This window comes from Eucyclogobius newberryi, unplaced genomic scaffold (genome assembly GCF_026437365.1).
Source record: "Eucyclogobius newberryi isolate DKJ021-1_F unplaced genomic scaffold, fEucNew1.0.hap1 SCAF_14, whole genome shotgun sequence".
NCBI classification, from domain to species: domain Eukaryota; kingdom Metazoa; phylum Chordata; class Actinopteri; order Gobiiformes; family Gobiidae; genus Eucyclogobius; species Eucyclogobius newberryi.
The window spans coordinates 27,293,742-27,319,507 of NW_027315768.1; the positions used below are offsets into that span (position 1 = coordinate 27,293,742).

General features: G+C 41.2%; 1 protein-coding gene across 6 annotated transcripts in view; it reads left to right on the forward strand.

Moving 5' to 3' along the window:
* The window catches only part of stxbp5l (syntaxin binding protein 5L), a 209,402-nt gene that overhangs the window by 148,253 nt on the left and 35,383 nt on the right, over positions 1–25,766 (forward strand). For 3 of the 6 annotated variants that reach the window (XM_072445162.1, XM_072445164.1, XM_072445166.1), the window contains exons 9-20: positions 2,433–2,508; positions 3,473–3,627; positions 4,760–4,832; positions 7,163–7,310; positions 7,395–7,462; positions 8,431–8,471; positions 10,407–10,606; positions 14,773–14,942; positions 16,929–17,054; positions 19,339–19,490; positions 21,686–21,754; positions 24,913–24,978. In XM_072445162.1, coding sequence (XP_072301263.1) covers positions 2,433–2,508; positions 3,473–3,627; positions 4,760–4,832; positions 7,163–7,310; positions 7,395–7,462; positions 8,431–8,471; positions 10,407–10,606; positions 14,773–14,942; positions 16,929–17,054; positions 19,339–19,490; positions 21,686–21,754; positions 24,913–24,978 — 1,344 coding nt within the window. The remainder of the gene's footprint in view (positions 1–2,432; positions 2,509–3,472; positions 3,628–4,759; positions 4,833–7,162; positions 7,311–7,394; positions 7,463–8,430; positions 8,472–10,406; positions 10,607–14,772; positions 14,943–16,928; positions 17,055–19,338; positions 19,491–21,685; positions 21,755–24,912; positions 24,979–25,766) is intronic. The other 3 variants (XM_072445163.1, XM_072445165.1, XM_072445167.1) reach the window with 1 other exon arrangement.

Genomic DNA, 25,766 nt, shown 5'->3' on the forward strand with positions numbered 1-25,766 from the left:
GTTTGTGATTGGTCCCTGAGCAGAGCAGCATATGTCACTGCGCTGTCGGTAATGGATCATGTCATCACATATTTCAGCCCTGTTTAACCTCAGACTCATGGTGCATTTAACAACTAATTATTAGGATTTATCAGATGCATTTGAAATGTCTAATAAAGCATTTTCTTCTGTTATATATATTCACATTTTATCATCTATTGGTAATATAGATTATCGGTGCTCCTAAACTCAATAAATAAATACATTTCTTGTTTGGACAGTGGTAGAAAGCCTTAGAATGTCCACAAAAATATAAAAAGTAAATTGGTTAAAAGGTTTCATAGTGTGCATTTTTTAACAACCGCATTACTACTTGGTATTTCCTGTTATATTCAAATATATATTCATAAAACACAACAACACAAAGATGCTTTATGAACTACAAAACAAAATGAGTCTTAAGTGCTCATACTAATACATACTAAAATGTCAAACTCTATTTCAATACACAGAAAAAGGCTCTACACTTGATACTTGGTTTGATTCCACAAAAATAATAAAACAAACCACTCTTGGTGATGTCATTTTCCACACATAAAAGAAGTTCATTCATTATTATTAGCAAGTGGTCCTATGCTCTTTTAATATAGATTCAGACCATTCCTTTTTTCTGTTTCCCCCCAGTATCAATGCATCGATTTTTATTGTTATTTATTTTATTCTCAATTTTTCTATATGCTTTACGAGGCCACATTAGCATATTGTAATCTTTCTTTGTGGTAGATTGATACGGACTCCACAACAACAACAACTAAAAACGCTCGCTGTCCTTGAGGAGACGGGCCGGTGGTGTGAAAGCATGTAGGGTGTGATTTAGGAGCAATAAACCAAACCTTAGGACACGCTCAAGCTCACGCTGTGTCTCCGAACCGCTTATTTATGTGCTGTTTTGCATCGCACACACAAAGGAAACACGGGGCGCCGTTATAAAAGCGAATGATCAGTGAACATAGCCTCTTCTCACCTCTGCGTGGCGCTTAGAGCTAGAGGCAAAAAAGAAGGATTTCCAGCTGGTTTCACCTCAAATCACTCACGTCAGGTGTCTAGGTTTTCCCGTTTTTGGCTGTCGCTGGTGCGGACAGTGTTTACGACTCCGTTTTCGCTCTGCGCTTTTGCCCTGATGAGCTTTTATTGTAACTGTAAATGTACATCATCGTTGCTTTACTGCATCACGCGTCTCCTTTAAAGACAGAGGCTCTTCCTGCCCGCTGCACTCAAGTGGAGCAAAGGATCGTGATTTACAATTTGATCCTCTATTACTGTGTTGCTCAAACTGTGGTACCTGCACTGTTGGTGGTACGCACGATTCTTCTGGTGGTACAAAGACACCACTGCAGTTCTTGTATTTGCTTCATTCAGAGTGCATTTTATCAAATTTTTGCGCTTTCTTGAGTCATTTCTTGTGTCAGTGGTGTGTTTCTACTCACGGCCAGGTTTAGCAGTAATTTAGACCTGGAATAGTCCTGGTTTAGATCTGATGCACAGAAGGTCAAATCTTTTCTTTGATGGTACTTGGTGTTAAAAAGCTTGACCATGACCCCTGCTCTATAATATAATTTACTGTGTCAAGTTGTGGTGACAGTTTGTAGTTTTAGATTTAGTTTGCGTCAGCTCTCTGTGGCCTGGATAAAAGGTTGTATATGCAAGTTAATTTTAAATGATATAAAGTAGATGTAAATTGTGTTAATTCTGTTCTAAAAAATCAAAATACAACTCTTCAAATACAAAAAAGTAGCTACTGGTAATCATGACTATCCTATTTTGATAGTCGTAATCATTATCTGGACTCTACTGGCTCTAAACCCCCGAAACAATTGTAATAGTAATGTCATTTGTACTGTCACGATGGGTTTTTGTTCATCGTTTTACAGCTTCAGGATAAAACAGCCACGCTCGTCCTCCGACTGTGTAACTTTCTTTTCAAATCAGAGACATTTTTATTTCACTGCTTCAAATGGGGCTTTCTTTAATATGACAACTTTGATAATTGCCTGCCCTTTCTTCCCTGAAATTTCAACATAACTTCTAATCAAAAAGTAAAGGAAAGTGCTCCATTCACGTCCTATATTGTTAGTTTTATTAAGTGTCTGCCTCTGTTATTAAGCGACGGTTGGGAATGAAAAGTTTTCTTATTTTTCATTCAAAACCGACGTGTTTGAAAGTGGAGATAAAACTGAATGTGACTAAACATTCAATCAAAGCTTGTGAAATTGCACATTTAGAAAAGAAATGTCTTTTGCCAAAGCCATGGGTTATTTCTCATGTTATTTGTACATGTCATTTAACTTTAACCACCACGACTTAAAGATAAATGTGTGGTGGTAAATAAGGTAGTTTATTGTTGTCATAGGTTGTTCTGCAATTATTTACTATGTATATATTTTTTTTTTTAGGAAAGATACTGAAGGATGGGAAGAAGGAGTCGTGTAAACCAATTCTCAAAGTGGAGTACAAAACCACAAGAAGCAGGTATGTTTTCATCATTTTGAGGCTATTTCCATGCCGTAAAGAAACTAAAAAGAAATGGAAAAAGGCATAAATTGTACAATACTTGAATTAAGTCATAATATTTTATGACCAGGTATTAAATTATGTTCATGAATATACCTTTAAACTAACATTATGACATCCTTTCTGTCCTAGTTTTTAATGTTTGGTGGTGATAGAAAGAATTTATGTCACAAACTGAACAGATGTGTCTCACGTAGGCTTAAAGGTGCACGATGTAACTGTTCTGCTGGAAGTTCTGACATCTCCTTGGCACAAGCACCAGAAAATATAACTTTGTAGACCACATGTATTATTTTGTTTATTGTAATTAAAGGCCATATAAAGGAGCTTTTAACCGTGTTATAATACTGTTCCCTCATCAAAAACATACCTGGAACTGTATTTAGTTTCATTCTCACTTGTTTGATGAATCCTGTTCAGTAAGACTCCTTCTGATCCTGTTATGTGATGACAAAGGTAGAGATCTGAAGGTTTACTGCGCTGTTTTAAGTCCATACATCATCGCCAGACTCGTTCTGAGGGCTGCTGGCGTCATACCAGGTTCATAACAACTATGTGCTTGCATTAGCATGTCAGGGCAAAGCTACGTTGCTTTATCTCCCTTTGTAATTCCCTCTGTGGCCAGTAGACGGAGTTCTGACTCAATTCCTGATGATGTAACAGTAATTTATACATTATCTTAAATTCTATAATGCTACCAAAGGACTTATGGTACTTAAAAGCATGTTTTGAAGCCAATAACAACACAAATACTGCATAATGTGTCCTTTGAATAAAAAAACAGATCTGTTACTCCCCTTAATTTTTTAGGGTCATTGCTCTAGACGGCTTTATCTGCTTTGCTCACTCATCCACTGTCTGTAGTAAAGCGTCATGGCCACATATCTGCTGAATAATCTCCCCTGAATGCCTGCCCGCACAGCGAACCTTTCATCATCTTCTCTGGAGGGCTTTCGTACGACAAAGCCGGACGACGACCCACATTAACCATCATGCACGGAAAGGCCATTACTGTGCTGGAGATGGATCATCCCATTGTGGAGTTTATGGTGCTCTGCGAGACCCCCTACAACAATGGTGAGCTTGTGCAACACTATACTCCTATACTCCACTATATTACATTTCAAACAGGGACTCTTTATTATCCAGCTATTCAAATCCATTCATCCCCTGTGTTATTGTGGCGTTAAATATGCTGCCAAGAACTTCACGCGTATTTATTTAGTCGAAAAGGTATAATTAAAAGCCTTTTCCTTGTTGCGTCTGGAAGATGAGGTGCAAAAAGGCGTAATTGATACGTCTTTCTTTGTTTGGCACGTTCGGTTTGGTTCAGCGCACCCGTCAGTCCCATGTCTGCTGTAATCTGAATATGAAAGAGACACAAAAGAATTATAATGTCTTGCTTCATTCTTTGGCGAGTTAGCTTTGAATTTCTACTTGCTGCTTCGTCATGTCCAGTGATGGCAACGTTACAAGACTAGATTTATATGTGAGAAATCCAAATTACTGAAAGAAACTGAATATGCCATGGAACTGCGTAGCTTTAACTATTATTGTGAGGCATTTTGCAATTACAATTATTCACACTACCATTCACATGTCTAATACATTTATGAACTGTAGTATATGAGCAGCTTTATGACATCAAACTTTATGCATTTTAAAGTGAATCAAAGTTAATCAAACAAGAAAGCATTTACATTTAAGATGACCTTTTTGGTGGAATAATCAGGATTATTGATTAACCAATTCATCTTGACATAGTTTATGAAATGATTTTAAAATATATATATATATATATATATATATGTTGTATGTGGCTGTTTATGAACTTAGCACTTTTCACTGCTACTTTTCATTCATTCTTTGTATACATGTATGTCACTGATAATGTATGTAATGTTATGAATGAAAATACATAAGAAATCAGCGCAGTAGGTGTTGCCCGGATACTGCACTGTGGCTGCACACTGCTCCTGACAGGTTCCTCCACCGTGATTGGAATTGGTCTAATGCAGAGGACTCACTTTCCTGTGGGGATAATAAAGTTACAATCACCTTCAGCCATTTGTTCCAACCGTTAAAAACTTACAGCCAGTAGTTTGAGATGCAAGTCTTTGGCTTTTTATTTTCAACCCACGCTCTCTAACCCTTTAGTTCTGTCAAGGTCATGCATACAAACCCATGCGCTTGCCCTTGTGTGTTGCAGAGGTCCAGGATCCTTACGCGGTCGTGGTGCTTTTGGAGAAGGACCTGATTGTAGTGGACCTCACACAGAGCAAGTATGTGTCATCACGGAAACTAATATGTGGCTATTCAACCGTACAATTTGACAAATGATCTGCCCCAAGAAATGATACGCAGCTTCTAAAGGGCTAAATTGGGCTCTGTGATACCGTCCATTGTGGCCAACCCATAAACCCAAAATTATAACAGATTCTCAAATTGTGTACAGACAATTTAGTTCGGCCGAATTTAATGTTGTATTGATATTTGGTTGATGGCTAAGATTTATAGCCCAGCTGTGATGACATGAGAGAATGATTTGTTATAGAAAATGTGCATCTTCTTATCAAAGAGTGCCAGGCTGACGGATTTTAGGAACAAAGTATGAAAAAAGTTGAATTTGGGCTTCATTTTATCTGAAAATGGTTGACGGCACAAGATAGAGATGTCAACGGTGTGATGAACGAAAGGTTTGACAGATTTGTTATGAAAAGCCCCATCAGTTAAGCAAAGGACTGAACAGAAAGTATGAAAGTGTCTTCTTTTGCCAAGTCGAGTTTTGTGCCGTAAAGTGGATAATACAAACGGGTGCACACATACCGTATCAAAACTCTGACTAAACTGAGACTAAACCTGGACTAGACCTGGACTAAACCAGAACTCGAAAAGGACCAAACCAACCAACCAACATCAGGACTAAACGGAGCTCAAACCAGGACCAGGACAAGTTTAAACTCACCCTTGCAGGACGATAATCAGTATAGATGGATAAATAGATAAATAGATAAAACTAAACTATTGTCTAGTCGTGTCTGATTGTTGTTTCACTGGTAAGATCTTGTATAGTTTGAAAACCAGCTCACTACAGCTGTTTATCACTCCCTGACATTAAATCCCTGATCTAGTTCTCGTTAGATTAGATGATGAGATCTGGCATGTCCTCTAGATCATTTCACATGAACATTCCGTCCCTCTGTTGTCTCTGGATGAAGGGCTGGCGTGCTGCAGTTGACAGATTTCTGCTTAAGGCGACAACGTATAAATGAGTGGGAGAGCATTAATTGCCTTTGCGTCTTAATTAGGTCATTTAATTAGAACAATTAAAATTAAGTTTCTCGTTTGAGATACTCATTCAATTAAAAATGGCATTTGGTCACTACTGACCACACATACCTAGGGATGTCACGATTTCAAATTATAGTGTAATGATGATTGTGAGAGTAAACATAGCAATTTAGCGTTTATTCACAATTATTAACGTCATGACCAAAACAACAATAAAATCCTACATTTTATTTCCTTCAATATGTGACCAGCTTTATGAAGCCAAACCTTCTGAATGATTATTTTGACGTAAAGATAACTTAGCACGTGACATTTAGGTTTACTGTACACAAAGGAATTCATTTTGCTTCTAAAATCATCAATTTTTTTTTCATTGAACTAAAAAATAGCTAATTTAGTTCAAAAATTTTCACTTTTCTATAAATTCAATATTATTCTAAAAATGTCACAATTATAATTTTTTAGTCTTTCTAATTATATCGTGACCGAAATCATCATCGAATCATTATCGATTAACCTAATAACCTTGACATCCCTGCACATAACATAAAGATCAACATTAATTTACTACTATTTGCTACAAACAAGAGGCTTAAAAGCCAAAGGTCAAGTCATTACAGTTTGACCATTTTAAAACACTTATGTTTAAATATTATTGTATGTTCTGACATTCAGACTCAAGGAGGTCCATATAATATATTTCAAAACACAGACAAAGCCAGACAACACATAATATCAGCAAACCGCCAATCCTCTGCCATGGACAACATGAATGGATATCTTTTGAACATACTTCTGGCGTCTGGGAAAAAGCCAGTCAAAAAAAAAATGACACAAACTGCATCGAGGCATAAGGACTAGACCGACGCCATAACTGACATACGGACCATGGGGGGGAAATCACACACAGACTCAAAAACTGGAAAAAATCTAGACTAAATGGGACTTTTATTTTGGAACTCTTTTTTTCTTAGGATGTATTTTTCTTAAACCTTATTTTTAAATGTATCCCTTTTTTTCTTACCCTGTTTTTTTCTTGTTTCTTCTGTGTGCTTTTTTGTTGTTGGGCCTTTAATAAAAGGTCCAACAAAGGACCTTTAATAAAATCTCGAGTGCATCTGTTTACATAACCTGTAGCTTCCTGTGCCAGATCCAGAAATAATGAGAAAACGGAATGGCAAACGGACAAACAAATTAAGCCCTGATAGGTTGCTCGATAAAAAAATACATGTACTAAAAACTGGAACACACACGCAGCATTTGTGTTGTGTCGGTGCTCGGGGATAATAAACTCCACCTGCGTCATTATTATGTGCCTCAGCTTCCCCGTCTTCGAGAACCCGTACCCCATGGACGTCCACGAGTCCCCGGTCACCTGCACAGCCTACTTCGCAGACTGCCCGCCCGACATCATCCCCATCCTCTACTCGATAGGAGCCAAGCATAAAAAGACCGGCTACAGTCAGAAGGTGAGTGAGTCCATCTGCGGGGACTACGGCTTTGTCCATTAAGGCTTTTTAAATAGTAAGAGAAATGTGCTTTCATTACCCCAGGAGTGGCCCGTCAGCGGAGGCACGTGGACATTAGGCTCACACACATATCCGGAGATAATCGTCACGGGGTGAGTTCAAATTGTTGAGAAAATGACAAAAGTTCAGAGTAAGTCATTAAAATTAAGCATTACAAACATTGCACTTATGCAGTACTCATGTTATAAGACAAAGTACATTGTTAAAGCTGGATACCTGATGTTAGACCGTGAGAGGAGGAAGTAGTAACATTTTTTGGATGGTACTTAGGAACTGATTCTTTTCCCCGCCGTCTTTCCAAAAATGTACTTCAGTGACGTATCATGCTCTTTATTACGAGTTTGTGATGGATAAAATGTATCACAATTACCGGTAGTTGTGGGCAGCGTGCAGGGGTCACAGAGTTCTGCTTTTGCAAAATACTCCATGAGGGGACAATGTTTCGGTGCACCAGCTTTTTAACAACAAACTACGTCTTATTGTCTTTGTTACATGAATGGATTTACAGACCTAACAATTCTCAAAGCACTTGTTTATATATTATTTGTAGAGCATCTAGGAGCGGGACAAGTTGTTCTTAATCTATAGGGAAATGAAAAAACAAGGGAACCTACTTAAAACTACTACCAAAGTATCACTAAACATATACGCCTTTGTGTTGTATAATATTGTGCTTATCTGTATTGAAACAGACCTTGTTAACATGGTTCCGCTCCACACACGGTGAATATTCTCCGCTTCGGTTCGCAGTAGGATCCCAGACAAAAACAGCACTAAGCATTATTTCTGAAAGCAGTAGAAAAAGTTTTTTTGTGCATCCCGCTGTCATCACATATAGTGCAATGGCATATGCTATTGTCACGCTCGCACGGCAGAGAGGCTTTTAACGGGCTCCAAAATCAAGTTCAACGTTTAGCTGACACCATGCTATTCCTGTTGTCTTTTATGGTAGTGATTTTCACAGCAAGCAACGGCCTCAACTGTGCCGCATTTTCTTCTACTTTCCTCTCTGCTGCATTAGTAATTTTGGCCTGACATAAAATCATTTCTCTTTGCGCAGGCATGCTGATGGATCGATCAAGTTTTGGGACGCGTCTGCAAGTGAGTGCACTAAAAGCAGTTGTGTGTTTCTAATTATACAACAGAAGAAAGGTATGATGTTGTGCTTATGTCTGAAGTAAATGTTATTAGGAAAACATTGTTAACAAGTAAATGCACATGAGGTTTTTAGTTTTTTTTACTTTGCATTTGTTTAACCAGAAACATGTCCAAGAGGCAGCAGCACATGAGCACAACAATAACACAGCAACAATTCACATTTACACTCACAGTAAATCAGCATAAAGTGGCATCATTTGCAGACTGATAGCCGCTTCATGTTCATTTAAAAGTACTTCTAATTTAAACTCCCGCTTGAATTAATTCCAAGAAAAAAAAGCAAATCCAAAAGCCTTTTTCCCCAGCTCTGCTCGTGTCCGGTGACGCACCAACCCAAGAATAGATTTGTAGATTCAAAGGCACCAGTGTCTCAATCTGTTGTGGGCCAAAAAGGGCCAGTCCACCCGGGCAAACAGAACAGTGATGGATCTGCGACCTGTGCACCACGAGAAACAGTGTCAAACGCATGGAAAGCATCAGTAGAATAATTCACCCTGGAGAGACAAAGAGACCACGAGAATGGACTGTTGAGCAAGCTTTATTCGAGAGCTATTTGGCGCTCAGACCCCGGCGGAAGACGTTGCAATCATGGGCACTCCATGATCTATTTGTTTTAGATGTCTCCCCCCGGAGCCTGGAGACTGGTGGTGGTAGATGTGAAGAGGAGGTAGAGGATGAGGAGAATGTAGAGGAGGAGCTGGGGAGGTGGTGGGTCGCAGTACGGTTTGAGCGGCCGAGCCATCTGCCTGAGCGCTTAAATGTGACCGCCTGGTGCTGATTGGGAGCAGGGAGGAGTCACTGGGAGCGTTGATTGGGGATGAGGAGCAGGTGCGAGGGCCATGGTGCAGACGCCCCCTGACCTTTCACCCTACTTCTTTGGCCAGGAAAAACTGCATAACCTCTTTGGGATAAGCGCAGAAACCTGGGAGAGTCCATGGTGAAGTGAGGGATCTGACTCTCACAGACGGACAGGCCACGCCCGCTTGAGTGCGATGATGGCGCTGGGGAGAGGGGTCCTTCCATGGTGGCCTTGATGTAAAAGGATGGAGTTAGGTCTTCCAGGCTGAATTTACGCAGGCTTCATTAATGCACAGATTTGAGTATTTCCAAGCAATAGACGGAAATATTTGACAAAGTAAAAAGTATCTGAAGCACTGCTGAAATAAACACAAATATTCAAAACAGTTAATAGTGTGAGAAGTACATTTTCCATAAAAGGTGGCTCAATTAAATGGACAGCAACAAATGTGGCCCCAAGTAATATTGACAATAAATACAGCGCATTATGTGGGTTGGAGATGTTTGCACTAAATCAATAGAATGTAATACTAACTATCCATTCTCATAGTTCAAGCACCAAAACAAGATTTTGTCACATCTTATTATGACGTAAATGTAATTGGATGAACTCGACATGAATTGGTTGTGTATCATGTACGTGCCCGGCCTCTTGGGCTTACATGACACTAACATTAATGCACAGATGTTTACAGACTGCTTCCATTAATGAAAAAATAATCATTATAAATAAATTGCTGAATTCTCTGATACATAAAACACAAACTGGGTACAACAATGTACATATCTGTGTATTTGAAAAGAGTATTGTGTATCGTCTACAGTCACACATCATACAAACAAAAAGGCATGATATACATACAGTACATACCACATATCACATAAATAGTATGTAAGTGATTCTGCTTATCCTTTTTATCTTCTACATTCTACGAAAACGTCTTCCAACACAGTAAGATAAGTTATACATCTGGCCATCAAGTTGCACATTTGTTTTACTGTCCATTTTGAAGCAACGGTGTTCGTAATAGTATGGTTTCCCGAAGTGCTCAAAGCTAAATCTCCTTCTCACCTTTTCAGTCACACTGCAGATGCTGTACAAGATGAAGACGTCTAAAGTGTTTGAGAAGCCGAAGGGCGGAGACAGCGGGGAGGACGACCCGTTTGTCGTTCAGATGGTCAGCTGGTGCCCTCAAAGCCGGATCTTCTGTGTTGTGGGCATCTCAGCGCACATCATCCTGTACCGATTCAGCAAGTACGACGCCAACGCGCAGATAGTGGTGAGTGAAAGTCTGCCATTGGTCGTTTACGGATTCCACAAGGCAATGATGTCATGGTCTCAAAACATACAGGGAGTAGTTCTGCTTTCATTCAGTACAGTGTTCGCTCATTTAAATGTCCCCCGACCCTGCCTCTGTGGAGGTCGGACACGTTTCAGATCGTCCATAGACTGAGAATAAGCTTGTGTGTAGCATTAAACATTATAGCACGTATTTGGTGGTATTTGTATTCGTTTGTTAGCGTTTTCTTTCAAGGTCTCGTGTGTTGCTGCTGTCGCTCTCTCCGCTGCAGCAAAAGAGCGAGGAGAAGCGGAAGGGCCGTCGTCAAGCGCGCACACACACACGCACACAGAGAGACACACACACACGCATGCACGACACACACACACACACACACACACACAGAGACACACACACACGCATGCACGACACACACACACACACACTCACACACACACACGCACGCACTCAGGCATGCACGACACACATACACACACACACTCAGGCATGCACGACACACATACACACACACACACTCAGGCATGCACGACACACACACGCACGACACACACACACACGCATGCACGACACACACACACACACACGCATGCACGACACACACACTCAGGCATGCACAACACACACACACTTACGCATGCATGACACACACACACGCACTCAGGCATGCACGACACACACACACACGCATGCACGACACACACACACACACTCAGGCATGCACGACACACACACTCACACACACACACGCACTCAGGCATGCACGACACACACACTCACACACACACACACGCACTCAGGCATGCACGACACACACTTACGCATGCACGACACACACACACACACTCACGCATGCACGACACACACACACGCACTCAGGCATGCACGACACACACACTCACACACACACACGCACTCAGGCATGCACAACACACACACTCACGCACACACGCACTCAGGCATGCACAACACACACTTACGCATGCACGACACACACACACTCACGCATGCACGACACACACACACGCACTCAGGCATGCACGACACACACACTCACACACACACACACGCACTCAGGCATGCACGACACACACACTCACACACACACACGCACTCAGGCATGCACGACACACACACTCACGCACACACACACTCAGGCATGCACAACACACACTTACGCATGCACGACACACACACACACACACTCACGCATGCACGACACACACACACGCACTCAGGCATGCACGACACACACACTCACACATATACACGCACTCAGGCATGCACGACACACACACTCACACACACACACGCACTCAGGCATGCACGACACACACACACACACTCAGGCATGCACGACACACACACACTCAGGCATGCACGACACACACACACTCACGCATGCACGACACACACACACACACTCACGCATGCACGACACACACACTCACGCATGCACGACACACACACTCACGCATGCACGGCACACACACACACACACACTTACGCATGCACGACACACACACACACTCACGCATGCACCACACACACACTCACGCATGCAAGACACACACACACGCGCGTGCACGACACACACAAACACACACGCATACACGACACACACTCACGCATGCACGACACACACACACACACACTCACTTATGCACGACACACACACACACACTCACTTATGCACGACACACACACACACACACACACTCAAGCATGCACAACACACACACGCACTCAGGCATGCACGACACACACACACACACTCACGCATGCACGACACACACTCACGCATGCACGACACACACACACTCACGCACGACACACACACTCACGCATGCACGACACACACCCACACACGTCCACGACACACACAAACACACACGCATACATGACACACACACTCACGCATGCACGACACACACACACTCACGCATGCACGACACACACACACACTCACTCTCATGCATGCACAACACACACACACACACACACACAAACACACACACAAACACACACACTCACGCATGCACAACACACACACACACACACACACTCACGCATGCACGACACACACACACTCACGCACGCACGACACACACACTCACGCATGCACAACACACACACACACACTCACGCACAACACACACTCACGCATGCACGACACACACTCACGCATGCACGACACACACACACACACACTCACGCACGACACACACACTCTCGCATGCACGACACACACACTCACGCATGCAAGACACACACACTCACGCATGCACGACACACACCCACACACGTGCACGACACACACAAACACACACGCATACATGACACACACACACAGACTCACGCATGCACGACACACACACACACACACTCTCATGCATGCACAACACACACACACACACACAAACACACACACACAAACACACACACACTCACGCATGCACAACACACACAAACAAACACACACACAAACACACACACAAACACACGCACACACACACACAAACACACAAACACACACAAACACACACACACACACACAAACACACACAGAAGGAGTCGTACGTGAGGCCGCAAATACAGGAGAAATGAATGGGATATTAGCGCTCTTTTTAGTGAATCATTTCTTGTGGTTTACATGGTTTGCTGTTGTTGCTGTTGTTGTGAGCAGCAAAGGGAAGCTAATGCGCTGGTTAGTGGTGTTAATGGATCGGAACCCCATTCAAGGCAAAAATACTATTATATTTTTAAGTTCAATGTGTAATCATTGCAAAAAGGGATAATAATGAGTATGCCTATTATTTTAATATAATTATATACACATTTAATAATGTTTTTTGCAGTCACGGGACATTCAACTCTGGGTCCAGAGGAAACACTGCAGTATCTTCAATACTTTTGGTATAGAGGCTTAAAAAAAATGGATTAGAACAGGACCAAACAATGGCCATATCAAGGGTGTGTTCAGACTTTTCCTTGTATGGTCCTAGTCCAGTTTAGTCCTGATGTACACATAAGCCCTTTACAAGCATACACATCCCGACAGGCTTCAGCCGGCTCAAATGCAGAGCGAGCGGTTGTTTTTACACAGTCACGCCCATTTTTCCCACCTGGAGCTTATATTTCCAAGGCCCGAGTGCTAAGTGCGGGTCGGTTGGTTGTTTGTCCTGAGGAGAAGATAATCCTTGTGCTGCTGCCTCTGGTGCCGATGGAGAACGCCCTGCGTAACTCTCCGTGTGCTCAACCACAGGCTTTTGCTTCACATTTCTTTATTTATTTAAGGTGCGCGTTAAATCTTGGACACACCCCACAAGAGAAGAGCTTAGGGCAGCACCCAAAGATCACCTATATGTGCTGCTTGTGAAAGGCTTGGTCCTGTTCTAGTCCTGGTTGAGTACTGGTTTAGCCCATTTTTTCCCCCTGGTTCAGTTCCAGTTTAGATGTGGTGTATGTGCAAGCGTTAAGTGGGCTCAAACTAGGACTAATATAAAAGCACCCAAATCAATGCAATATTTTCTACCATTTACTGAATAGACCAGTAGTTTCCAAACTTTTCTTTTCCCAAGGGTGATATTTGAAGCGGAGGACCCTAGACTGGTGAGACTGGTGGTCAATACAGTGAGTCATACAGATGGATAGATAGACATGGCTTCGAACGTTTGATTTTATGAAGGTTATAGTTGTAGAAAGTTTCTGGGTTGAGGGACGTCTGGAAGTCCCTGCTTAGACTGCTGCCCCAGCGACCCGGCCACGGAGAAGCGGAAGAAGATGGATGGATAAAGTGGTAGAATTAGATTGATTTTTTTTTTTTTAAACTACTGCCCATGATCATTTGGGCCAATTCAGCAGGAATAAGTGTTACTAATGTCTGGTTTTCCAATTATTTGTCCTATTCATTTTTAGACACAGATGTATGTTTATGCTGTGATATGAACCACATATTCTTTGTTAGGTTTGTATTGAATTCTGTAACACAGTTTTAGCTTCGTGATTATGTTCTCACTACAAAACTCTGCGCTTTCAACTCCCAAGAAAAGTAGATCCAAGAAACTCTAATGTGGATCGATGCGCAAACGTCAATACCAATCTGTATTAATCCTAATAACTTCACACTGCTTTGTTTGTGTTGCCAGGCGCTGGAGGTAAGTCTCCAGTGTGAGGCCGAGGACGTCATCTCCCCCTCAGAGACGGAGAACAACCCGTGTTTCTCTGAACCGGGGTCCCACTCCCCTCAGCCGCACCACCCACACGCCACCAGCCCCCGAGGAGGGACTCCAGAGGGCATGAAGGACAGCTGCCTCAAGTAAGACCAAGACTACTTCTGTTCCTGCAAGATATATCACCATCAAATCAAAATCACAATTTGAGTCAAATTTGAATAGGCAAATAGCAATAACTGCAATTTTTTAACTTAACGTAATTTTCTGTCTGCTTAACCCTGTAGTTAAAGCTTCTACAAACATTTTCTGAAATACAGTGATCCCTCGTTTATCGCGGGGGTTACGGTCCAAAAAGAACCCGCGATAGGCGAAATCTGTGAAGTAGAAACCTTTATTTTTTTACAGTTATTATACAATGAAATACTCCATAAAACATTGAAAGCATGGAACAAAACCTTTTTACAGGCCCAAGCATTTGTTTAACAAATAAAAGTACTGTATAAACGTTTGTTGCTGTTTTAAGTTTAACTTTTTCTACGATAGTTTCATCTTCCTCTGCCTTTTGGGCCCGACCGCAAGTGCCTTTTGTTAGTTTCACTTCTCTAAGTTTCACTTCTCATGCCTGACAGCTAGGGGGCGATATTGTTCTGTTTACCTGTATTACGTGTCTGGGTGGGACCGAGGGAGACGTTGTTGAGTTGGCTAACGTGAACGTGGTGTTCGCTAAATAAATGAACCAAACCTAAAGTGGAGTTATCATTTGGAATAACACCTTTGTCAGTGCAGAACGTTTTGTCGACGTTGTGGGTGTCAATAACGGTGTAACGTTATTGACACACAGGTAGAGAAGACGCGGAGAGACTGTTTAGCCAATCAGAATGCAGAACACAATGCATGATGCAAATCCGTGTAGCAGCGAGACCGTGAAAAGTGAACCGCGTGTATACTTTGTTCTTAACCTTGCCAGTAATAAAAGTGCATATCTAAACACAGTCGCAAAGGTTGTCATAAATTGTTCAATAACGTTAACTTGACGATTAACCAAACTAAACATGTTCCTTGGTAATTTACAGTTTACTTTCAGGGTAAATCATTGCACCGAAGTACAATGTCTGTTGTTTCTTTTAATTATCATAAGTACTCTCTTATTACCATGTTATTACTCAGCTGTAAAGTAATGTTACTTTCATATTCATACTACTATTTACAAGACAAAAAATGAAGAATACAAACATTACCAAGAACTATCTATCCTATTGTATCCTCTTAAAGGTTGAATGGACGATTTTTTTGGCCCAAATCTGAGTCTTATTTCCTCGTGGCATGGACTGCCCATTAGTCCTGCCACGTATCAATCATAAAACGCACCTACTGCTCACCTGCAGCCTCGTGTGGCTCGTCCCCCGAGAGCAACACGGTTCTGCGTGACTAAGCGCATTGATCTATCATAATATAGTTCCCTCAGTGTACGGGACAAAATAAAGACGGAGAAAGACTGTTCGAGTTGACTCATAAAAGACGGAAATCTACAGGAGACGAGCGATGCGATGCGCTCGGTCGCGCTCATAAACAAACGCACGTGTGTGTTGTTTCAGTCCGCACGGGGGAGTGGCATGTGCACTTCCACCTGCGTTCTCAAATCGCCGAAAAATCGTCCATTGCGCCTTTAAGTAGTTTTTGAAAGTGGAAGTACAGTTTTGTGAGTGTGTGAAATGAAAATGTTATGGACCTTTGGAATTCTACAGACTTTTTTACACCAAATATTGGCTGTGATGCTGATGAACTTGGAGGAGTCTTTTGTCCGGAGTGTTTTTACTCTCCTCAAACTGCCCTGATACACAATCTACTGATACTACCTCACACCTCCTTAAGCTCCTATAAAAAAAAGGCCGCAGCAGAACCTGAATTTACTATCTGTTAAGTATCTGTTTGTCTATCTATCTAATGATGCAGAGGTCAGATGTCAATGTTTATACAAAGAAATGATTTAAAACTTTACTGCATGATATAGGTTTTACGCTCAGCACCTTTCTGTTGCAGACGCATCCATTTTATCGGGGTTCAGAGCTCATAAACTCATAATATAATAAATAATTAAAACATCTTTTTCATTCCTGTATCGTTCTCAGGGTGAAGGAGCGCTCCGTACGGGTGCCCCCTGGATACCAAGCCGAGCTGGTCGTCCAGCTGCAGTGGGTGGACGGAGAGCCTCCTCAGCAGATCACCAGTGTGGACATCAACTCTGCCTACGGCCTGTGAGTCCACATGTTTACCACATGTTTACCATGTTTACTACATGTTTACCACATGTTTACTACATGTTTACCACATGTTTACCACATGTTTACCACATGTTTACTACATGTTTACCACATGTTTACCACATGTTTACTACATGTTTACCACAAGTTTACCACATGTTTACCATGTTTACTACATGTTTACCACATGTTTACCATGTTTACTACATGTTTACCACATGTTTACTACATGTTTACCACATGTTTACCACATGTTTACCACATGTTTACCATGTTTACTACATGTTTACCACATGTTTACCACATGTTTACCACATGTTTACTACATGTTTACTACATGTTTACCACATGTTTACCACATGTTTACCACATGTTTACCATGTTTACTACATGTTTACTACATGTTTACCACATGTTTACTACATGTTTACCACATGTTTACCACATGTTTACCATGTTTACTACATGTTTACCACATGTTTACTACATGTTTACCACATGTTTACCACATGTTTACCATGTTTACTACATGTTTACCACATGTTTACCACATGTTTACCACATGTTTACTACATGTTTACCACATGTTTACTACATGTTTACTACATGTTTACCACATGTTTACTACATGTTTACCACATGTTTACCACATGTTTACCATGTTTACTACATGTTTACCACATGTTTACCACATGTTTACCACATGTTTACTACATGTTTACCACATGTTTACTACATGTTTACTACATGTTTACCACATGTTTACTACATGTTTCCCACATGTTTACTACATGTTTACTACATGTTTACCACATGTTTACTACATGTTTACCACATGTTTACCACATGTTTACCACATGTTTACCACTGCCACACGGAAGGATGGGTCAAATGCAGAGGACAAATTTACCTTCCGGGTCAATGATGTGTACCTTCACCTTTATACTCCAGCAGGGGTGGGCAAACTACGGCCCGCGGGCCACATGTGGCCCTTTTATCTTTATAATCCGGCCCGCCAAACATGCCAAGTAATATAAAAAAAAAAAAAAAAAGTTGTTTTTTTCCCTTCTTTTTTTGCCCTTAGGTATCTGTCTGTACTTGTATCCTTAATAAATATGACATGAAAGAAATTAAATAATAGATTCAAATAGCCTGTATTTGACAGAATATAGGTGCGTCACATATTTTATTTGACATTTAATTTTTTAGATTGTTTATTTTTCACACCAATGATCGCGGGCCTGCCCTCCGCTACTTGCCTGGATTTGAATATGGCCCTCGGAGGAAAATAATTGCCCACCCCTGTACTACAGCTTTCCTAGTGCAGGGTTTCCCATCTACTTGAATATTCCACACTGTATAGAGACAAGCAGGTGGCCCCGCCATATTAAGTTACAGTTACAACAAAAAACCCTGTAATTGAATAAATGCAAGATATACAAGTTCATTGCTATAGTGGAACATTTTGCGGCCAGTCTAATATGCTGGTCAGGAGATTTAATATGTGCTCTGTAAATGTCATTCTGCTCTACTTTGAAAATAGCCCAGCTGTGGCGGCATCTACTGAGACTAACAGTTGCACATAATGACTCTGAGGCTCTGCTGAAGTCAGATGTTTGCTGAACATGGAGTTTGCTCGAATGTAGTTGTACAGACTTTGATTTGTCTCGAGATAAGTTCAGTGAGGTTCACCTAAAATAATAATAATAATAATGATGAAGACTTCCTGTACTTTTCTGTCCTTTTAATATACTATAAATGTTGTTGTATCTTTACTTATTTACAGTATTCTAAACATTTTATTTCTATTTTCTTAGCAATGAACTGCACATGTGTCCTTAATAAAGATGGAATAAACAAATAACAGCTCTCTGGCACATCATGAGTAAAGTTACATAGTGCACCTTTAATCAGGAACACTGGGTTTGTGTGGGGCTTTTCTTGCTGTAAAATGATTATGTTGCATTGAACTTTTCTGATTGTAGACTACAACGACACAGCAAACATTTCATATTTTGTTGTGCCATTGTAGTGCTTCAGTTTGAACGGTGCAAATTTTCACATTTTTCTGATGAAATTGATAGCTATTAAAAGTTATTTGTCCTAAAGCCTACTGCAGTTTTAGATACAAGTTGGCTTTTGATCATTATAATTACAACAAATTGCAGGTGTTGATTTGCTTTCAGTGTCAACAAGCCTGATTAGAGGTGTGAAGGTCTCTTATTATTAACTCTCCTTTTCTGCGTGCTTGTTTTCACTCTCTTTCACCCGCCTCCAGCCTGGCGTTTGGGAACTGCAATGGCCTGGCCGTGGTGGACTATTTGCAGAAAACCATTTTGTTGTGTATGTCGACGTTGGACCTCTACGGATCCTCAGACCCCTATCAACGCCTTACCCGTTCCCCTCGAAGGAACAGACAGTCCACCTCAGGTATCACTCACACACAAATACTTCAAATACTGATAGTACATGCAGTACATGTACACACACTGATGTCACGTATGCGTTCATTACATATTCTGCTGTCCTTTTTTCTCCTTCACACTGGGGTGGCCTAGTCTGTCAAGAACACTATCCATATTGTTGATTTAATTACAATTATAGCGCATTGATTAAAATCACTGCATTAAGTAGTTAAAGAGGATTAAATCTTAGATCAGATTAGGTCAAGGGCTTTTGCAGAGGTTTAAAATGTTAATAATTAGTTTATTGTAATGACATGCAAATCAGTCTTCAAAGTTATTGATGGTTTGGCTACGAGAGAAGGGATTTAGTTTAAAATGCAGTTGAGCTTACTCTCAGGAATACAAAACATTTTAGACACATTTGACCCTTTTTGTTTTGATTAAGAAGCAAGTATGTAAAAAATCTCAACCCACCTATCTCTGTCCTCTCTCTGACACTCACAGACACAGTCACAATGCTAAACACTGTCTGTTTGTCTGCCTGTCTGCACAATGGTACCAGGTGCATGTAACAGGCTGCATCTCATGTTTGCATTATATGCATGTTGTCTTATATATTTCTATGTCTTTATGTATTCTTGCTTGAGCATAGACATGTAATGAAAGATGTACCAACCCTTGTCCTATGTCCCTTTTGTCTTCTACTTTTGGTGGAGGTCTCTGAAACACACTTTCTCCTATAAGAATATTCATCTCAGCATTAAAAAAGTGAAGTTAATGTGACCCTGACTAACCAAGGTTTAGTCTTTAAATATGTAGCCGATTTATGTAATCCCTTAAAAATGAATCCTTGACAGTTTTTTAAGAAGCACTCTTGGCTTTTGGAAACCAGCACTTCCTTTTTACTGTTGCATAAGTGCTTGTTATTGACTACTCTCGCTCTTAACCTTTTTTGACTCCCCTTTTTTTAAATGACTTTGAGTTTGGCCTCTAAAATCAATAAGATATGCACAGCTAAACAAAACAATTTTCAGTTATATTTTAACATTGTCAGAGTAGAGGCCGGTCTCACATCATCAGGAAGACTGTCCAATGCTATGTATGTTGCAAGTAATTTAGCACATACACATCTACCATGATTGTGTTTTCATAACTGGAATAAAACTCATCCGTGTGCCTCCGACTATTTCAAATGTATTCCTTTTTGTCCACCATCTGATGAAAGGAAACTATCAAGCTGCTGGGCAAGTTAAACATGAAAAGAAAGCTTATTTCCAGTCAAATCAAATTCTGGGATGAATCAAGGGCAGTTTGTTGTGCAAATCGACAAATGAAAAAATAACAACCTTAAAATGCAGAACAATTTAATTGGCTGCCTGCCTGGACTTTTTTTTTTTTTTACTTTTTACTTACCTCAATCAAATTTGAATATAAATTAGCCTCGCTTTTAAAAAGGAATAGTCAAGACCCAACAAATGCTCAATGTAGTGTCACTAAGACCTCCAGACACCTGCTTCACGGGTCAACAAAAGAAAATCCAGGCAGGATTTAGAATCTGATATTCATCTGTGCAGAGTTTGTGACAACTTATAATTAGAGTAAATGTCAAAACTAGTCCAGCTTGACAAAAGTACAGCCCTTTGTTTGTACTCAAAAGGGTTTAGAAACAGCTTCAGTTTAGGGAAAAATAGGACCTTCTGGAAACAGGTTAAATTAGCACCAGTAAAATGTAAATCTAAAAATAATGTATATTGTATGTATTTGATAATTAATAATATTATTAATACTATTTAACATGTGTAGATAGCTGCCATAGCGTCAAAATAAATAATTGGCTTATTTGTGTATATACCGGTACTTTCTTTGAATCTTCTAATCAGACACATAATATAATACGATTGATACAAATGCTGTGGTGTAATAACTGTTTGTGCTGAAGTAGCTGACTCTGGGTTTGTGTTGCAGTAGCGGTCTGTCCCTCCCTAACACTAACTCACTGCTGCTTCTCTCACTTTATTTTGGACTCTAAGCCTGATGTTCTCTCTCTCCTCCCCCACTCCCCTAACCTATTTTCCCTCTGCCTTTTACTACTCATCCCATTTTGATCATGATTTCGCTTTTTATTTCTCATCATCTTTTACTTTTTGCCCCGTCCCCCCGTCCCCCCCGTCCCGTCGCGGTGACTGTGGCTGCTGTGGGCATGCGGGGCCTGCCTGACAGAGTTTTGCATGCGCGGCCTCTCTAACTTTTACTCAGATTCAAAGAAAAGGATCCGTACATCCTACCAGAGTAAGTAGGGCCCTCCCAAACCATGTGGAGGAGCTGTGTGTGTGACGTGAAAAACAAATCCTCTGAAGCAAAAGGACAAAAGGATGGAGATGACTGGATCCAAGCAGCTCGGGTGTTGTTTTTGTCGTAGTAAAAGCTATATTCCAGTCATGTCCAACACTATGTCCTTTGCAGAAAGAGCTGATAAAGTAAGCCCACTTATTAATATTATATGCCTCACTGATGTATATTTGTACAATCAAATTCTGTCCGGTGAATAAAGTATTGCTCATCGATTCGTGCTTAGATGTGTGCTCTTAGCCTTGGATAAATGGATTTTATACAGCACCAAGAGTTTGTAGTTGCTGGAAAGAGGCGAGGAATATGATGTTAGTTTAAAAAAAAAAGCTGAGCTGAGAAAACACATGAAATAATGACGATAAGCTTTATTTATATAACACTGTTCATACATGTTAGTCAAGCAGGTGATCCAGAGCATACCGTGAAAGTCAAACAAATGCAGAATACATTAAACCTTAAAATAGAACAAACATGAAACATTGGAAGAAGAAGAAGAAGACGTAAAATAACAAAGAAAAATATAGGTTTTAAAAATGTGTTTATATATTATTGAATAACAATTTCTGCCTGAGGGTTCAACTGGGATTTCAGGGTCAAAATTACTGGAACTAAATCTAATCTTAACTTGAAATATCCGTATAGTTCATCAGGTTTAGTAAATCTTTAAGGTGCACTGTGAACTTTTCTGGAATACGGTGTATCTCCACGACGTCCCTGCAGTACGACATTAACTTAAATATACCCAGACAAGCAGGGCCACGTTACAGGTCATGTCTGCGGAGAGGCAAGTCTTCTCACATGTTTTTCAAGGTGTTTTCGAGGAATAAAAGCAGTCAACACGTAACATCTCCGTGGAAACGTAGCAGAGCGCCGCCAGAAAGGTTCCACAGTGCCCTAGTAACTCCATTCCTGCTCATATACAGCACGTTCAGATCGAGGTCGAGCCAACACGTCTAATATCGTTATAGAAACCTACACACGAGTACTTGTATGTGGTCCGGCCTGTGCTTGACGCATGCGACTGACCGTTTGATCGATGTGATGTGCGTGTCGTCGTCGTTGCTCAGTCCGTGTCTCGGCCGCCCCGTCATGAGATCTGCACTGCCGCCGACCGTGCTCAGATGATTATGATCGTGGTGACATTTGAACACAATGCAGTTAAACCTCCAAAATAAGCTCCTGACATTTAATGAGCAGATGCCAGTGCAGGTCACATCAAGTTACAGTCACTCTGCCCCGCGCCACCTTTTTTAAATTGTACTTTTTTGTTTTGTTTTTTAGGATAACTAATAAGACGAGGTTGATTGCTCGGGTGATTTCTGCAGGAACATTTTTTGAAAAGCCGTTTTTGTGTCAGTACAATGGTGTCCTCCTGATATAGATGCATAGTTCAATACATAGTTACATAATACTGATCTGCCTGTGTTTTGCTTTGTCTCAAATTAGAAACAAAAATGGTACATGTTAGAACAAAATATAGAATATGTATAGAAGATTAAAAACATCTATAAGTGTTGTTGTTATTGTAGCTGGTTAATGTTATAAAGGTGTAATAAGCAGTCTGTTATGTCTGAGGGGCAGAGTGGCTGATATCAAATCCAACTGGACTCTGTGTGACCGCTACGTTTAACATGAACTGACGGACTGTTTGTATTGTATTTCTTTCTCTGTTCTTCTCCTCCTACGCTCCCCCTTTTCTCCTTATCCTCCACGCTACTCCTTTTCACTCACTCCTACTCATCTCTCTCTTCTCCTCTTCCTCCTCCCTACCTTCTTTTTCCTTCTCCTCTTCTTCCTCCTTTACTTCCTCCCTCCTCCTCTTCCTGCTTTCATCCCCTCTCGCTTTCTCCTTTTCTAACTCGTCCTCTTACTTGTCTTCTCCCTCTTCCTTTTCTCCCTACTCTCCCTACTCCTCTTTCTCCTTTTCTACTTTTGGCTTCTTCTCTTCATCTTCCTCTCCTACCGCCTCCTCTTCTTCATCTTCCTTTCCTACCGCCTCCTCTTCTTCATCGTAATTTCCTTCCTCTTCTTCATCGTACTTTTTACCTCCCCTTTATCATCCTTTTAAACCTCCTCTTCTTCATCTTTTCCAACCTTCTCTTCTTCCTCCTCCTTTCCTACCTCCTCCTCTTCTTCATCTTCCTGTCCTACTTCCTCCTCTTCTACATCTTCCTCTCCTTCTTCCTCTTCTTCTCCATCTTCCCCTCTTACTTACTCCTCTTCTCCATCTTCCTATCCACCTTCCTCTTCTTCTTCTTCATCTTCCTCTCCTACCTTCTCTTCTTCCTCCTCATTTCCTACCTTCTCTTCTTCCTCCTCCTTTCCTACTTCCTCCTCTTCTCCATCTTCCTCTCCTACTTCCTCCTCTTCTCCATCTTCCTATCCACCTTCCTCTTCTTCTTCTTCGTCTTCTTCTTCTTCATCTTCCTCTCCTACCTTCTCTTCTTCCTCCTCATTTCCTACCTTCTCTTCTTCCTCCTCATTTCCTACCTTCTCTTCTTCTCTTCTTCCTCCTCCTTTCCTACCTCCTCCTCTTCTCCATCTTCCTCTCCTACTTCCTCCTCTTCTCCATCTTCCTCTCCTACTTCCTCCTCTTCTAAATCTTCCTCTCCTACTTCCTCCTCTTCTACATCTTCCTCTCCTACTTCCTCCTCTTCTACATCTTCCTCTCCTACTTCCTCCTCTTCTACATCTTCCTCTCCTACTTCCTCCTCTTCTACATCTTCCTCTCCTACTTCCTCCTCTTCTACATCTTCCTCTCCTACATCCTCCTCTTCTACATCTTCCTCTCCTACTTCCTTCTCTTCTCCATCTTCCTCTCTTACTTCCTCCTCTTCTCCATCTTCCTCTCCTACTTCCTCCTCTTCTAAATCTTCCTCTCCTACTTCCTCCTCTTCTACATCTTCCTCTCCTACTTCCTCCTCTTCTACATCTTCCTCTCCTACATCCTCCTCTTCTACATCTTCCTCTCCTACATCCTCCTCTTCTACATCTTCCTCTCCTACTTCCTTCTCTTCTCCATCTTCCTTTCCCTCCTCCTCATCTTCCCTCGTTTTCTTCTTTTATTCCTCCCCTGTTCCCCCCTTCTCTTGATCCAGGCCTTACAGAACTCTCTGACAACCAGCAGTCCATCGACATGGAGAGGAGCCGCTCGCCCACCTCAGGTAAACCCACTGCGCTCGCACAGTCGCACACGGATACTTCGCCCAGCGTTTGCACCACTGCAGGGACCGGACCTCGCTGTGAGCCGCTGGAATACTTTCATCTCAATTGTATCTGCGTCGCGAATACATTCAACAGAAATCCCACCATTCACAAGAGCATAGAGGTTACTGAATGTTGACTTTCTTTCTTTTTGAAGTCCTTCTGTAGTTGCTCAGCTTCCTCAAATGTGTGAGGTGGGATTGTGACCTTTTGATTTAAAGAAGATACAGAAACGTCACGATTCATGGGTGTTTATCAGCGCCATTTTGAGTGCTTTTCAGCATTCAAAATACCGAATATTTAAACTTGTTAATTGCTGTGACGATTTTTCAACTCTTTTGCTCTGAAACCCGACCAACAAGAGCATCTTATTTCTTCTTCCAAACATCCCTTTTTGTTTTTAGAATGAGTCGTTGGATGCAAGTTGTAGAAGCATTTTTGTCAGCATGATTTACTTTTTCTGCATCTCAGAGGAAACATTTTAGGGCCTGTCAAATACGCTTGGAGTTGAATTGTGTACGTGATGATCAGGCATAACATTCTAAACAACTCATTGTCCTTGTATTTATGTTAGAACCAGGAAAAAAAAGGCAAACAGTTTGGCAAGTTTGACGTCGGCCAAAACTGCACTTTCGGCAGAAGAACTTGTACATACGCTTCCATATTAGCCAGATGTTTGATGTCTAAATTTAGCTGTTTTGTCGATGTAGAAGGTAGATATCATATGAAAAAAACGCATAGATTTTCT